The sequence below is a fragment of the Manacus candei genome, unplaced genomic scaffold, assembly GCF_025592945.1.
Source record: "Manacus candei isolate 608988 ecotype Guabito, Panama unplaced genomic scaffold, ASM2559294v1 h1tg000462l, whole genome shotgun sequence".
Lineage (NCBI taxonomy): Eukaryota > Metazoa > Chordata > Aves > Passeriformes > Pipridae > Manacus > Manacus candei.
This window is the reverse complement of record NW_026138510.1, coordinates 2,106-17,415: the sequence shown is the minus strand read 5'-3', so window position 1 is coordinate 17,415 and position 15,310 is coordinate 2,106. Positions and strand designations below refer to the sequence as shown.

At 61.3% G+C, this 15,310-nt stretch overlaps 1 protein-coding gene and 1 long non-coding RNA gene across 14 annotated transcripts; one reads left to right on the top strand and one right to left on the bottom strand.

Moving 5' to 3' along the window:
* The first annotated feature begins 215 nt into the window (after nt 1-215).
* Nucleotides 216-14,950, top strand: LOC127465676 (ruvB-like 2). 13 transcript variants are annotated; one of them, XM_051776185.1, is made up of 15 exons: nt 216-233; nt 2,119-2,167; nt 3,206-3,261; nt 3,352-3,493; nt 4,093-4,222; nt 5,417-5,483; nt 6,568-6,674; nt 7,462-7,555; nt 8,111-8,234; nt 8,706-8,800; nt 10,213-10,331; nt 11,287-11,406; nt 11,900-12,029; nt 13,341-13,455; nt 14,875-14,950. In XM_051776185.1, exons 4-15 carry the CDS (start codon nt 3,364-3,366, stop codon nt 14,898-14,900), a joined length of 1,257 nt encoding a protein of 418 aa, XP_051632145.1. In that variant the 5' UTR covers nt 216-233; nt 2,119-2,167; nt 3,206-3,261; nt 3,352-3,363; the 3' UTR covers nt 14,901-14,950. The 13 variants fall into 13 exon arrangements, with proteins under 13 accessions (XP_051632145.1, XP_051632146.1, XP_051632134.1 ...); XM_051776186.1 differs by lacking the exon at nt 216-233 and adding an exon at nt 282-298; XM_051776174.1 differs by lacking the exon at nt 216-233 and adding an exon at nt 678-891.
* LOC127465678 (uncharacterized) lies at nt 9,071-9,892 on the bottom strand. Its single transcript, XR_007902316.1, has 3 exons — nt 9,771-9,892; nt 9,644-9,706; nt 9,071-9,123 (listed from the first exon to the last, which is right to left on the bottom strand). It is a non-coding gene; the product is annotated as an uncharacterized LOC127465678 (long non-coding RNA).
* Nucleotides 14,951-15,310: the final 360 nt, after the last annotated feature.

Here is a 15,310-nt window from a genome sequence, read left to right as displayed (position 1 = left end):
CGGGGGGGTTTCTTTGGGGCCCCCCCCTCACCTCCCCGCGCTCCCGCAGCTGATCGCGGACTGACCCCTCCCGCCCCCCGTCCCCCGGGCCACGCCCCCTCCCCCCCCGCCGCCGCCACGCCTCCCGCCGCTGATTGGCTGAGCCGGGGAGAGGGGGGGACACGGGCGGGGGGGGGCGCCACGTGGGGGGGGAGAGGAGGGGCGGCTTAAAGGGGCAACGGCGCCTTAAAAGGGCAACGTGGGGGAGGGGATGGTGGGGGGGCTGGGGAAAGGTTATGGGGCCGGTTATGGGGTGGGGGTAGGGCAGGCGTAGGGGGGGGCTTATGGGGCGGCTCTAGGGCAGGCTCTGGGGCAGTTCTCAGGTTATGGGGTATACGGGGCAGGTTATGGGGCTGGGGGGTGACTATGGGGCAGTTATGGGGTGCAATGGGGTAGGTTATGGGTCTGTGGGGTGTCCATAGGGCCGTTATGGGGCCGGTTATGGGGCTGTGGAGAAGGTTCTGGGGTCGATTATGGGGTCGGTTATGGGGCTGTGGGGCACCTATAGGGCAGGTTGGGGTCTATGGGGCACTTTATGGGGCCGTTCTGGTGTCGGTTATGGGGCTGTGGGGTGTCCATGGGGCATGTCCATTGGGGTTGTGGGGCGGGTGGTGGGGCTGTGGCGTCGAGTTTGGGAAAGTTTGGGGGTTCTGGGGCCGGACCCCCTCAGCCCCCCTCAGAAGGGGCCCCCCCGGCGGTGCTGGAGGACCGCGCACCATCGAGAGGCGCGGCCAGAGCGGCCGCTCCGCCTCGGCCCCTCCCTCCCCTCCCGCCGTTCCTCTCGGCGTCACTTCCGGCCGGGGCAGCGCGAGGGCAGCGCGGGAGCGGAGCGGCGCCGCCATGGCAACCGCGGTGGGGGAGGGGAGCGGGCCCGGGGGGTCCTGAGGGGATGGGGGGGAGGTTTGGGGGGTCCTGAGGGGATGGGGAGGGTCTCTGAGGGGATTGGGGGGTCCTGAGGGGATGGGGAAGGTCCAGGGGCTGCTTGGGGGGTCCTGAGGGGAATGGGGGTGATTTGGCGGGTTCTGAGGGGACTGGGGGGTCCTGAGAGGATGGAGAGGCTTCTGAGGGGATTGAGGGGTCCTGAGAGGATGGAGAGGGTCTCTGAGGGGATTGGGGGGTCCTGAGGGGATGGGGAGGGTCTCTGAGGGGATTGGGGGGTCGTGAGAGGATGGAGAGGCTTCTGAGGGGATGAGGAGGGTCCTGAGGGGATGGAGAGGGTCTCTGAGGGGATTGGGGGGTCCTGAGGGGATGGGGAGGGTCTCTGAGGGGATTGGGTGGTCCTGAGGGGATGGGGAGGGTCCGGGGGCTAGTTGGGGAGTCCTGAGGGGAATGGGGGTGATTTGGCGGGTCCTGAGGGGATAGGGAGGGTCTGGGGAGGATTTGTGGGCCCTGAGGGGATGGGAAGGGTCTGGAGAAGGTTTGGGGGTCCTGAGGGGATGGGGAGGGTCTCTGAGGGGATGGGGAGGGTCCTGAGGGGAATGAGGGGTCCTGAGGGGATGGGGAGGGTCTCTGAGGGGATGGGGAGGGTCCTGAGGGGAATGAGGGGTCCTGAGGGGATGAGGAGGGTCTCTGAGGGAATTTGGGGGTCCTGAGGGGATGAGGAGGGTCCTGGGGGGAATTGGGGGTCCTGAGAGGATAGGGAGGGTCTGGGGAGGATTTGGGGGTCCTGAGGGGATGGAGAGGGTCTCTGAGGGGACTGGGGGGTCCTGAGGGGATGGGGAGGGTCTCTGAGGGGACTGGGGGGTCCTGAGAGGAACAGAGAGGGTCCTGAGGGGATTGGGGGATCCTGAGGGAGGCTTGGGGGGTCCTGAGGGGATGGGGAGAGTCCTTGAGGGGATTGGGGGGGATTTGGGGGGTCCTGAGGGGATTTGGGGGCTCTCTGAGGGGATTGGGGGGGATCTGGGGGGTCCCTGAGGGGAAGGTGGGGAGGTTTGGGGAGTCCTGAAGGGGTTTGGGTTGTCCTGAGGGGGGTTGGGGGGTCTTTGAAGGGATGGGGGGGTCTTTGAAGGGACTGGGGGGGGTCTGAGGGGGTTGAGGGACCCCCCAGGGTCACCTCAAGCCCCCCAATTTCCCCCCCAGACCCCCAAAGTGCCGGAGGTTCGGGATGTGACGCGGATCGAGCGCATCGGTGGGACCCGGCCCCTCGAGGGGAGGCTCTGCTTTTTTGGGGACCCCCTCTCTGCTTTTGGGGGGGTCAAGGGGTTCCCTAAAATGGGTGGGACCCCCAAAAACCCCCCCCAACTCCTCCCGTTTTCCAGGTGCCCCCTCCCACATCCACAGGGGGGACCAGGTTTGGGGGACCCCCACCCCAATTTGGGGGGGTCCCAACTAACTTTGGGGTGTCCTAGCTGATTTTGAGGGTCACACCCCACATCTGGGGGTGTCAAGGGGTTCCCCAAACAGGGTGGGACCCCCAAAAACCCCCCAACCCCCCTTATTTCCCAGGTACCCCCTCCCACATCCACAGGTGGGACCAGGTTTGGGGGACCCCCACCCCAATTTGGGGGGTCCCAGCTGACTTTGGGGGTCCCACCTGACTTTAGGGCTTCCCCACAACATTAGGGGGTGTCAAAGGGGTTCCCTAAACAGGGTGGGACCCCCAAAACCCCCCCCAAACCACTCCTTTCCCAGTTGCCAACTCCCACGTTTGTGGGCAGGAATGGCTTTGAGGGACCCCCACCCCAATTTGGGGGGTCCCCCCCTCATTCTGGGGGTCCCACTGCACCCTAAGGGATGCAAAGGGGTTCCCCAAACAGGGTGGGACCCCCTGTGACCCCCCAAACACCCCCCAAACCCCCTTTTCCAGTTGCCAACTCCCATGTTCAGGGGCAGGAATGACTTTCAGGGAGCCCCACCCCAATTTGGGGGGTCCCACCTCACTTTGGGGGTTCCACCTGACTTTGGGGGTCCCACCCCACTCCAGGAGGTGCAGAGGGGTTCCCCAAACAGGGTGGGTCCCCCAAAAACCCCCCCAAACACCCCCCAAACCCCCTTCCTCAGTTGTCAACTCCCACATTCACGGGCGGGAATGGCTTTGAGGGACCCCCACCCCAATTTGAGGGGTTCCCCCCTCATTCTGGGGGTCCCACTACACCCTAAGGGATGCAAAGGGGTTGCCCAAACGGGGTGGGACCCCCTGTGACCCCCCCAACCCCCCCTTTCCCAGGTGCCCACTCCCACATCCGAGGGCTGGGCCTGGACGACGCGCTGGAGCCGCGGCAGGTACGGGGAGGGGAGGGGGGGTTTGTACCTCTCTGGGGGGGCTCTGCACCCCCAGAATCGGGGGGTTCACCCCTCTGTGTGCCCCCCCAGGTGTCCCAGGGCATGGTGGGCCAGCTCTCTGCCCGTCGGGCCGCCGGGGTCATCCTGGAGATGATCAAGGAGGGCAAGATCGCGGGGCGGGCCGTGCTCATCGCCGGCCAGCCTGGCACGGGCAAGACGGCCATTGCCATGGGTGGGTGAGCCCCAAAACACCCCCAAATCACCCCAAAAACCTCCCCAAAACCCCCTCAAATCCTCCTAAAAAACCCAGCCTTAAAACCTCTCAAAACTCCCCCAAAACCGTGCTCATCGCCGGCCAGCCTGGCACGGGCAAGACCGCCATTGCCATGGGTGGGTGAGCCCCAAAACACCCCAAAATCACCCCAAATCCCTCCCCAAAACTCCCTCAATTCCTCCTAAAAAAACAGCCCCAAAATCCCCCAAAACCCTGCTCGTGGCTGGGCAGCCTGGCATGGGCAAGACGGCCATTGCCATGGGTGGGTGAGCCCAAAACACCCCAAAATCACCCCAAATCCCTCCTAAACCCCCTCCTGACCCCCCAAGTCCCCCCCAAATCCATCCAAGACCCCTCCTGACCCCCCAAATCCCCCCCAACCCCCCTCTCTCCCCTCAGGGCTGGCCCAGGCCCTGGGCCCCGACACCCCATTTATGGCCAATCGCCCCCCAAAATCCCCCTCAAATCCCTCCTAAACCCCCTCCTGACCCCCCAAATCCCTCCAAGACCCCTCCTGACCCCCCAAATCCCCCCTGACACCCCCTCTCTCCCCTCAGGGATGGCCCAGGCCCTGGGCCCCGACACGCCCTTCACGGCCATCGCGGGCAGCGAGATCTTCTCCCTGGAGATGTCGCGCACCGAGGCCCTGACCCAGGCCTTCCGCCGCTCCATCGGCGTCCGCATCAAGTACGGGGGGGACCCCAACATTTGGGGGGGGCCACGCCCCATTTTGGGGTCCCCCTGCCTTGTTTTGGGCCTCCCACGCCTCGTTTTCCCTTTTCGTTTGGAGATTTGTTTTGTTTTCCCCCCCCAAGTTTTGGAGTTCCTCCTGCTTCATTTCAACCTCCTGATCCCCAGTTTTGGGCTCCCCCAAAATTTTGGGGTCTCTTCTAGTTTTGGGGTCCCTCTTGCCTCGTTTTGGGGTCCTCCACCCCATTTTGTGCCTCCCGTGCCTCATTTTCCCTTTTCGTTTGGAGCTTTGTTTCGTTTCCCCCCCCCGAGTTTTGGGGTTCCCCCTGCTCCTTTTAAACTGGCTGATCTCCAGTTTGGGGTCCCCGTCTGGATTTTGGGCTCTCCCCAAATTTTGGGGTCTCTCTTGCCCCGTTTTGGGGTCCCCCAACCCCATTTTGTGCCTTCCACGCCTCGTTTTCCCTTTTCGTTTGGAGATTTGTGTGAGTTTTCACCCCCAGTTTTGGGGTTCTCCCGGTTCCTTTTAAACTGCCTGACCCCCAATTTGGGGTCCCCGTCTGCATTTTGGGGTCTCCCCAAATTTTGGGGTCCCTCTTGCCCCGTTTTGGGGTCCCCCAGCCCCACTTTGTGCCTCCCACACCTCGTTTTCCCTTTTCGTTTGGAGCTTTGTTTCATTTCCCCCCCCAAGTTTTGGGGTTCCTTCTGCTTCATTTCAAGCTCCTGACCCCCAATTTGGGGTCCCCATCTGGATTTTGGGGTCTCCCCTAATTTTAGGGTCCCCTTTGCCCTATTTTGGGGTCCCCCCACCCCGTTTTGTGTCTCCCTCCCTTTTCATTTTGAGCTTCCTTTCACTTTCCCCCCCACTTTTGGGGTTCCCCCCGCCCCATTTAAACCTCCCAGCCCCCAACTTCGGGGTCTCCCACCCCAATTTTGGGGTCCCTCCCCAAATTTCGGGGTCCTCTCTCAATCTTTGGGGTCCCTTCCCCAATTTTGGGGTGTCCCCTCCCCTAATTTTATGTCTCTCCCCTCAATTTTCAGCTCTATTTTTTTATTCCCTCCCGCAATTCCAGCCTCCCCCTCCAAATTTTGGGGGGTCCCCCCAATTCTGGGGTCCCCCCTAAACCTCAGGGGGGAGATTTTGGGGGTCCCCCCTCATTTTTTGGGGGGGTTTCCCCCCGTTTTTCCCGGCAGGGAGGAGACGGAGATCATCGAGGGGGAGGTGGTGGAGATCCAGATCGACCGGCCTGCCACGGGCACGGTGAGGGGGGACCCCGAAACCAGCCCAGGGACCCCCAAAAACCCCTCAGGGACCCCCAAAAACCCCTCAGGGACCCCCAAAACCACCTCAGGGCCCCTCAAAACCACCTCAGGGACCCCTGAAACCAGCTCAGGGATCCCCAAAACTGTTTCAAGGACTCTCAAAACCATCTCAGGGACCCCCAAAACCAGCCCAGGGACCCCCAAAACCAGCCCAGGGACCCCCAAAACCACCTCAGGGACCCCCAGAACCACTTCAGGGATCCCCAGACCATCTCAGGGATCCCCAAAACTGCTTCAGGGACTCTCAAAACCATCTCAGGGACCCCCAAAAACCCCAGAGGGACCCCCAAAACTACCTCAGGGACCCCCAAAACCACCTCAGACCCCTGAAACCAGCTCAGGGACCCCCAAAACCACCTCAGAGACCCCTGAAACCAGCTCAGGGACCCCCAAAAACCCTTCAGGGACCCCCAAAACCACCTCAGAGACCCCTGAAACCACTTCAGGGACCCCCAAAACTACCTCAGGGACCCCCAAAACTACCTCAGGGACCCCCAAAACCACCTCAGGACCCATTGAAACATCTTCAGGAACCCCCAAAAACCCCTCAGGGACCCCCAAAAACACCTCAGAGACCCCTGAAACTGCCTCAGAGACCCCCAAAACCACCTCAGGGATCCCTAAAACCAGCTCAGGGACCCCCAAAACCAGCTCAGGGATCCCCAAAATCACTTTAGGGACCCCCGAAACCACCTCAGGGACCCCCGAAACCGCCTCAGGGACCCCTGAAACCGCCTCAGGGACCCCCAAAACTACCTCAGGGACCCCAAAACCAGCCCAGGGACCCCCAAAACCATCTCAGGGACCCCTGAAACTGCCTCAGGGACCTCCAAAGCCACCTCAGAGACCCCTAAAACCACCTCAGGGATCCCCAAAATCACCTTAGGGATTCCTAAAACCATCGCAGGGATCCCCAAAACCACCTCAGGGATCCCCAAAATCACCTGAGGGACCCCCACAGCCCCCTCAGGACCCCCCAAAATCGTGGGGGGACCCCCCAAAGCCCCTTTTTCCCCCGGCAGGGCACGAAGGTGGGGAAGCTGACGCTGAAGACGACAGAGATGGAGACCATCTATGACCTGGGGGCCAAGATGATCGAGGCCCTGAGCAAGGAGAAGGTGCAGGCGGGGTGAGTGGGGGCTCCCCAAAACGGGGGGACCCCAAAAACGGGGGGGACACGCCCCAAAAACGGGCAGGGGACCCAAAATTTGGGGGGGCGGGGGCTGGAATTGGAGGGGCAGGGGTTGGAGGGGCTGGGGGTGGAGGTGGGTGAAAGGGGAAGGGACCCCCCAAATTGGGGTGAGTGAGCCCAAAATTTGGGGATGGGACCCCAAAATTTGAGGGGGAAAGCCCCCAAATCAAGGGGACCCCAAAAACGGGCAGGGGACCCCAAAATTTGGGGGGTGGGGGGCTGGAATTGAAGGGGAAGGGGTTGGAGGGGCTGGGGGTGGAGGTGGGTGAAAGGGGAAGGGACCCCTCAAATTGGGGTGGGGGTGCCCAAAATTTGGGGATGGGACCCTAAAATTTGGGTGGGACATCCCCCAAAATCAAGGGCACCCCAAAAATGGGCAGGGGACCCCAAAATTTGGGGGATGGGGGGCTGGAATTGGAGGGGCAGGGGATGGAGGGGTTGGGGTTGGAGGGACCCCCCAAATTGGGGTGAGGGAGCCCAAAATTTGGGGATGGGACCCCAAAATTTGGGTGGGACATCCCCCAAATCAAGGGGACCCCAAAAATGGGAGTGGGCCCAGAATTGGAGTGCAGGTGTCTGTGACTTGGGTGAGGGGAAACCCCCCAAATTTGGGGTGGAAAGGCTGAAACGGAGCTGGAAATGGGGATGGGGGCCCCAAATGGGGGTGGTGGAGCCCAAAATTCGGGGAGGGGACCCCAAAAGGTGTGGGTTTGCCCCCCAAAAGGGACGTGATCACCATCGACAAGGCCACGGGCAAGATCTCCAAGCTCGGCCGCTCCTTCACCCGGGCACGGGACTACGATGCCATGGGGGCTCAGGTGGGGTTTTGGGGGGTCCTGGAGGGGTTTTGGGGGTCCTGGAGGGGTTTGGGGGGTCCTGGAGGGGTTTGGGGGGGCTCAGGTGGGATTTTGGGGGGCTCAGGAGGGGTTTTGGGGGGTCCTGGAGGGGTTTTAGGGGGTCCTGGAGGGGTTTGGGGGGGCAGAGGGGGGGGTTTGGGGCTCTCAGGTGGGATTTTGGGGTGCCCCTGACCCCCATTTCTTTTCCCCCCCAGACCAAATTCGTGCAGTGCCCCGACGGGGAGCTGCAGAACAGGGATTGGGGGGGGTTGGGGTGGTTTGGGGAGCTCTGTTGGGGCAGGGGCAGGTTTGGGGGTCTCAGGGGGGGTCATGGTGGGATTTTGGCGTGCCCCTGACCCCCATTTTTGTCCCCCCCAGACCAAGTTCGTGCAGTGCCCCGACGGGGAGCTGCAGAACAGGGGATTGGGCATTGGGGGGCAGGGTTATTTTTGGGGGTGTCAGGGGGTTTCAATTGGGGTTTGGGGGGTCTCAGAGGGTATTTTGGGGTGCCCCTGACCCCGTTTTTGTCCCCCCCAGACCAAGTTCGTGCAGTGCCCCGACGGGGAGCTGCAGAAGCGCCGCGAGGTCGTTCACACGGTGTCGCTGCACGAGATCGACGTCATCAACTCCCGCACCCAGGGCTTCCTGGCCCTCTTCTCGGGTACCTGGGACCCCCAAAACTCACCCTGGGACCCCCAAACTGACCCCCACCCACCCCAGGGATTCCTGGCCCTCTTCTCGGGTACCTGGGACCCCAAACCCCTCCCCAACCACCCCATAACCCCCCAAACCACCCCATAACCCCCAAACTACCCCATAACTGCCCCAAACCCCTCCCAAACCACCCCATAACCCTCCAAAGCCTTTCTCAGCCCCCCCAAACCACCCCATAATCATCCCATAACCCCCCAAACCCCTCCTCAGGCCCCCCAAACCACTCCATAACCCCCCCAAACCACCCCATAACTCCCCCAAACCCCTCCCCAGGCCCCTCAAACCACCCCATAACCCCCCCAAACCACCCCATAACTCCCCCAAACCCCTCCCCAGGCCCCCAAACCACCCCATAACCCCCCAAACCCCTCCCCAGCCCCCCCAGACCCCCCCATGATCCCCCCTGGGTTTGTTGCAGGGGACACGGGGGAGATCAAGCCCGAGGTGCGGGAACAGATCAACGCCAAAGTGGCCGAGTGGCGCGAGGAGGGCAAGGCCGAGGTCATCCCGGGGGTGAGTCCTGAACCACAGGGACCCCAAAACCAGCTCAGGGACCCCAAAACCAGCTCAGGGACCCCCACAACCAGCTCAGGGACCCCTAAAGCCAGCTCAGGGACCCCAAAACCAGCTCAGGGACCCCAAAACCACCTCAGGGACCCCTGAAATCAGCTCAGGGACCCCCAGAACCACCTCAGGAACCCCTAAAGCCAGCTCAGGGACCCCCAAAACCACCTCAGGACCGATTGAAACACCTTCAGGGACCCTCAAAACCACCTCAGGGAACCCGAAACTGCCTCAGGGACCCTCAAAACCATCTCAGAGACCCCCAAAACCACCTCAGGGACCCCTAAAACTACCTCGGGGACTCCTAAAGCCAGCTCAGGGACCCCCAAAAACCCCTCAGGGACCCCAAAACCAGCTCAGGGACCCCTGAAACCACCTCAGGGACCTCTACAGACAGCTCAGGGACCCCCAAAACTACCTCAGGGACCCCCAAAACTACCTCAGGGACCCCCAAAACCACCTCAGGGACCCCTAAAACTGCCTCAGGGACCCCTAAAGCCAGCTCAGGGACCCCCAAAAATCCCTCAGGGCCCCCAAAACCATCTTAGGGACCCCCAAAACCACCTCAGGGACCCCTAAAGCCAGCTCAGGGACCCCTAAAACCACCTTAGGGACCCCCAAAACCACCTCAGGGACCCCAAAACCACCTCAGGGACCCCAAAACCACCTCAGGGAGCCCCAAAACCACCTCAGGGAGCCCCGAAACTGCCTCAGGGACCCCCAAAACCTCCTCAGGGACCCCTAAAACTAACTCAGGGACCCCAAAACCATCTCAGGGACCCCCAAAACCACCTCAGGGACCCCCAAAACCACCTCAGGACCCATTGAAACACCTTCAGGGACCCCCAAAACCACCTTAGGGACCCCCAAGACCATTTTAGGGACCCTCAAAACCATCTTGGGGACCCCCAAAAACCACCTCAGGGACCCCCAAAACCAGCTCAGAGACCCCTGAAACCACCTCAGGGACCCCCAAAACCATTTCAGGGAGCCCCAAAACCACCTCAGGGACCCCCAAAACTGCCCCAGAGACCCCCAAACCCACCCTAGGGATCCCCCAAACCCCCCTCTCAGAGGAACCAGGTGACAAATAACCCCAGTCAGCCACACCAGGAGCTCCCAAACCCCCTCAGGGATCCCCCAAACCTCCCCTGGGCACCCCCAAAACCCCCTCAGGGCCATCCAAAAGCCCCCCAGGACCCCCAAACCCCCCTGGGGATCCCCAGAACCCCGTCAGGGCCATCCAAGAGCCCCCCAGGACCCCCCTGACCCCCCCAGGGACCCCCAAAACCCCCCCTGGGGACCCCCAGAACCCCCTCAGGGCCAGCCAAGAGCCCCCCAGGACCCCCCTGCCCCCCCAGGTGCTGTTCATCGACGAGGTTCACATGTTGGACATCGAGAGCTTCTCCTTCCTCAACCGGGCGCTGGAGAGCGACATGGCCCCGGTGCTGATCATGGCCACCAACCGCGGCATCACCAGGTACCTGGGGCACCTGGGGGCACCTGGGCACACCTGGGGGGCTCCTGGGCACACCTGGGGCACAGCCAGACCCCCCAGCCCTCACCTGTGCCCCCCCAGGATCCGGGGCACCGCCCACTGCAGCCCCCATGGGCTGCCCTTGGACATACCTGGGGGGCACCTGGGCACACCTGGACACAGCTGGGGAACACCTGGACTCATCTGGGGGCTCCTGGGCACACCTGGGGGGCACCTGGACACACCTGGGGGGCACCTGGACACACCTGGGCACACCTGGGGGCCACCTGGACACACCTGGGGGGGCTCCTGGGCACACCTGGGAGGCACTTGGACACACTTGGGCACAACTGGGGGGCACCTGGGCACACGTGGACACACCTGGGGGACACCTGGACTCATCTGAGGGACTCCTGGGCACATCTGGGGGGCACCTGGACACATCTGAGGGGGCTCCTGGGCACACCTGGACACACCTGGGGGACACCTGGACTCATCTGGGGGCTCCTGGGCACACCTGGGAGGCACTTGGACACACTTGGGCACAACTGGGGGGCACCTGGGCACACGTGGACACACCTGGGGGACACCTGGACTCATCTGAGGGACTCCTGGGCACATCTGGGGGGCACCTGGACACATCTGAGGGGGCTCCTGGGCACACCTGGACACACCTGGGGGACACCTGGACTCATCTGGGGGCTCCTGGGCACACCTGGGGGGGCTCCTGGGCACACCTGGGAGGCACCTGGACACACTTAGGCACAACTGGGGGGCACCTGGGCACACCTGGACACACCTGGGGGGCACCTGGACACACATGGGCACACCTGGGGGGCTCCTGGGCACACCTGGACACACCTGGGGGACACCTGGACTCATCTGGGGGGTTCCTGGGCACACCTGGGAGCACCTGGGCACACCTGGGGCGCACCAGGCCTCACCTGTGCCCCCCCAGGATCCGGGGCACCGCCCACCGCAGCCCCCACGGGCTGCCCTTGGACCTGCTGGACCGGCTGCTGATCATCGCCACGGCCCCCTACGGGGACAAGGAGACCCGGCAGATCCTCAAGATCCGGTGGGACACCCCAAAAACACCCCTGGGCACCCCCAAAAACACCCCTGAGCCCTGAAATCCACCCTGACACACCCCAAACACACCTGGGCACCCCACAAACCATCGCCAGGGTCCCATATGGGGACAAGGAGACCCAGCAGATCCTCAAGATCCGGTGGGACACGCCGAAAACACCCCTGGGAACCCCCAAAAACACCCCTGGGCACCCCTAAAACACCCTGATACACCCCAAACCCTGCCCCCAGACACACCTGGGCACCCCAAAAACCATCGCCAGGGTCCCATATGGGGACAAGGAGACCCGGCAGATCCTCAAGATCCGGTGGGACACCCCAAAAACACCCCTGGGAACCCCAAAAACACCCTGACACACCCCAAACCCTGCCCCCTGACCCATTTTGGGGGTCCCTGCCCCACTTTTTACTCCTCCTGACCCATTTTGGGGTCCCCCTGACCCGTTTTTGGGCTCCCCCCGGCCCGTTTTGGGGTGCAGGTGCGAGGAGGAGGACGTGGAGATGTCGGAGGACGCCTACGCGGTGCTGACGCGCATCGGGCTGGAGACGTCGCTGCGCTACGCGATGCAGCTCATCACTGCTGCCAGCCTGGTGGCCAGGAAACGCAAGGTGGGCACCCCAAAACCCGGGGGGGGACCCCAAAACCTTGGGGGTGGACCCCTAAACCCGGGGAGGACCCCAAAACCTGGGGGCACGACCCCCAGAGCACGGGGAGTAGGGGCCGGGTGGGGTCAGATCCGTCACTGTGGGATGAAGTTTGTCACCCCAAAATTACGGGGTGGGACCCTAAAATTAGAGGAGAGGACCCTAAATAGGGGGAGGACCCCATAAGTGGGGGTCTATGTGTGGGGCCTGGACGCCAGGTGGGGGTTTGTGGGGTCTGGGGAAACATGAGGGGAAAAGGGAGGGAAATGGGAGGGGAAAATGGTGGGAAATGTGAGGGGAAAAGGGAGGGAAATGGGAGGGGAAAATGGTGGGAAATGTGAGGGGAAAAGGGAGGGAAATGGGAGGGGAAAATGGAGGGAAATGTGAGGGGAAAAGGGCAGGAAACATGAGGAGAAATGTGAGGGGAAAATGGAGAGAAATGTGAGGGGAAATGGTGGGAAACGTGAGGGGAAAATGGCAGGAAATGTGAGGGACAAAAGGGCGGGAAAGGTGAGGGGAAATGGGAGAGAAATGTGAAGGGGAAATGGAGGGAAATGTGAGGGGAAAAGGGTGGGAAATGTGAGGGGAAAAGGGAGGGAAATGTGAGGGGAAAATGGGGGGAAATGTGAGGGGAAAATGGCAGGAAATGTGAGGGACAAAAGGGCGGGAAAGGTGAGGGGAAAGGGAGGGAAATGTGAAGGGGAAATGGAGGGAAATGTGAGGGGAAAAGGTGGGAAATGTGAGGGGAAAATGGAGGGAAATGTGAGGGGAAAAGGGAGGGAAAGGTGAGGGGAAAATGGAGAGAAATGTGAGGGGGAATGGAGGGAAATGTGAGGGGAAAAGGGTGGGAAATGTGAGGGGAAAAGGGAGGGAAATGTGAGGGGAAAAGGTGGGAAATGTGAGGGGAAAAGGGAGGGAAATGTGAGGGGAAAAGGGAGGGAAATGTGAGGGGAAAATGGAGGGAAATGTGAGGGGAAAAAGGGCAGAAAATGTAAAGGGGAAAAGGGCAGGAAACGTGAGGGGAAAATGTGAGGGGAAAATGGAGAGAAATGTGAGGGGAAATGGGCGGGAAAGGTGAGGGGACAAAATGGTGGGAAAGGTGAGGGGAAAAGGGCGGGAAAGGTGAGGGGGAAATGGAGAGAAAGGTGAGGGGGAAAGGGCAGGAAATGTGAGGGGAAAAGGGCAGGAAATGGGAGAGAAAAATGGCAGGAAAGGTGAGAGGAAAGGTTTTGGGGTCCCCTCCGACACTTTGGGGTCCCCCCCTTGGCTCCCCAGGGCACGGAGGTGGGCGTGGAGGACATCAAGCGCGTGTACTCCCTGTTCCTGGACGAGTCGCGCTCCACCCAGTACATGAGGGAATACCAGGAGGCCTTTCTGTTCAACGAGCTCCGTGAGCACCTGGGGGGCACCTGGGCACACCTGGGGGGCACCCGGGCACACCTGGGGGGCACCCGGGCACACCTGGGGGGCACCTGGGCACACCTGGGGGGCACATGGGCACACCTGGGGGGCACCTGGGCACACCTGGGGGGCTGCTGGGGACACCTGGGGGGCACCTGGGCACACCTGGGGGGCACCTCGACACACCTGGGGGGCACATGGGCACACCTGGGGGGGCACCTGGGCACACCTGGGGGACACCTGGACATTACCTGGGCATACTTGGGCACACCTAGGGGGCTGCTGGACACACCTGGGGACACTTGGGCACACATGGGGGGCACATGGGCACACCTGGACACACCTGGGGGGCACCTGGGCACACCTGAGGTCATCTGGGGGACAGCTGGACATACCTGGGGGACACCTGGGCACACCTGGGGGTACCTGGACATACCTCAGGGGCACCTGACATACCTGGGGGGCACCTGGGCACACCTGGGGGGCACCTGGGGACATTTGGGCACACCTGGGGGGCACCTGGGCACACCTGGGGGTCCCTGGGCCAGGGTGGGTGACACTCAGGGGACATGGGTCAAAATGTGACAGGAGAGAAATGGTGTAAAAATGGGGCAAAAATGGGTGAAATTGGGCAAAAATGGGGTGGGGAAAACGGCCAAAAATTGAAGAAATGGAGCAAAAAGGGGGGAATTGGGCAAAAAAGGGGGGAAAGTGGTAAAAATGGGAGAAATGGGGGGAAAATGGGAGAAGCAGAAAAAGAAATGGGTGGAATGGGGCAAAATGTGAGAAACGGGGTAAAAATTGGGTAAATGTGGGAAAAATAAGGTAAAAATTAAGGTACTGGAACAAAATGGGAAGAATTGGGTAAAAATGGGGCAAAACTAAGAGGAAGTGGAGTGAAAATTGGGGGGGATTGGGTAAAAATGGGAAAATTAGGAATAAAAGTGGGGGAAATGGGGGAAAATGTAGGAAAATAGGTAAAAATGAGGGAATTGGGGGCAAAATGAGAGAAAATGGGTAAAAATGGGAAAATCAGGAATAGGAGTGGGGGAAAAATGCAGGAAAATAGGTAAAAATGAGGGAATTTGGGGCAAAATGAGAGAAAATGGGTGAAAATGGGAAAATTAGGGATAGGAGTGGGGTAAAAATGCAGGAAAATAGGTAAAAATGAGGGAATTGGGGCAAAATGAGAGAAAATGGGTAAAAATGGGAAAATCAGGAATAGGAGTGGGGGAAAAATGCAGGAAAATAGGTAAAAATGAAGGAATTAGGGGCAAAATGGGGGGAATTGGGTAAAACCCAGCAGGAAACGGGGCTAAAACGGGACGAAGGGGGTAAAAATGAGGGGGAAAGGGGGTAAATTGGGGGGTCCCCGATTTAGTGCCCCCTCCCCCCCTTCTCTCCACAGAGGGAGAATCCATGGAAACGCCGTGACCCCCCCGCCCCTCCCCCACTTTGTACAATAAACCCCGTTTGGAGGCAAATTTGGAGGGATTTGGGGCGGTTTGGGGGCGGTGCCTTTATTGGGGGGCCGGGGGGGGGTTTGGGGGGCGGCTCATCCGTCGCTGAACTGGAGGAAGAGGCGCCGGCGTTGGGGGTCCGGGGGGTCCCCAAAATCCGGCACGAAGGGGACCTTGAGGATCTGGGAGAAGCCCTCGGCGAGGGAGGGGGGGACAAAGTGTTTCCTGGGGAAAAGGCACAAATTTGGGGCACTGGGAGCAGCCGGGGGGGGACTGGGTGGAATGGGATCAACTGGGAGGGAACTGGGGGGAATGGGATCAGCTGGGGGGCAACTGGGGAGGGGCTGGGGGGCACTGGGATCAGCTGGGGGGACTGAATCAACT

What these genes read in the sequence shown, in the direction of transcription:
- LOC127465676 (XM_051776174.1), top strand. An exon ending in GACGCGGATCGAGCGCATCG is followed by an intron (nt 2,168 to 3,205) that starts GTGGGACCCGGC and finishes CCCCTTTCCCAG; the next exon opens with GTGCCCACTCCCACATCCGA. An exon ending in AAGGAGAAGGTGCAGGCGGG is followed by an intron (nt 6,675 to 7,461) that starts GTGAGTGGGGGC and finishes GCCCCCCAAAAG; the next exon opens with GGACGTGATCACCATCGACA.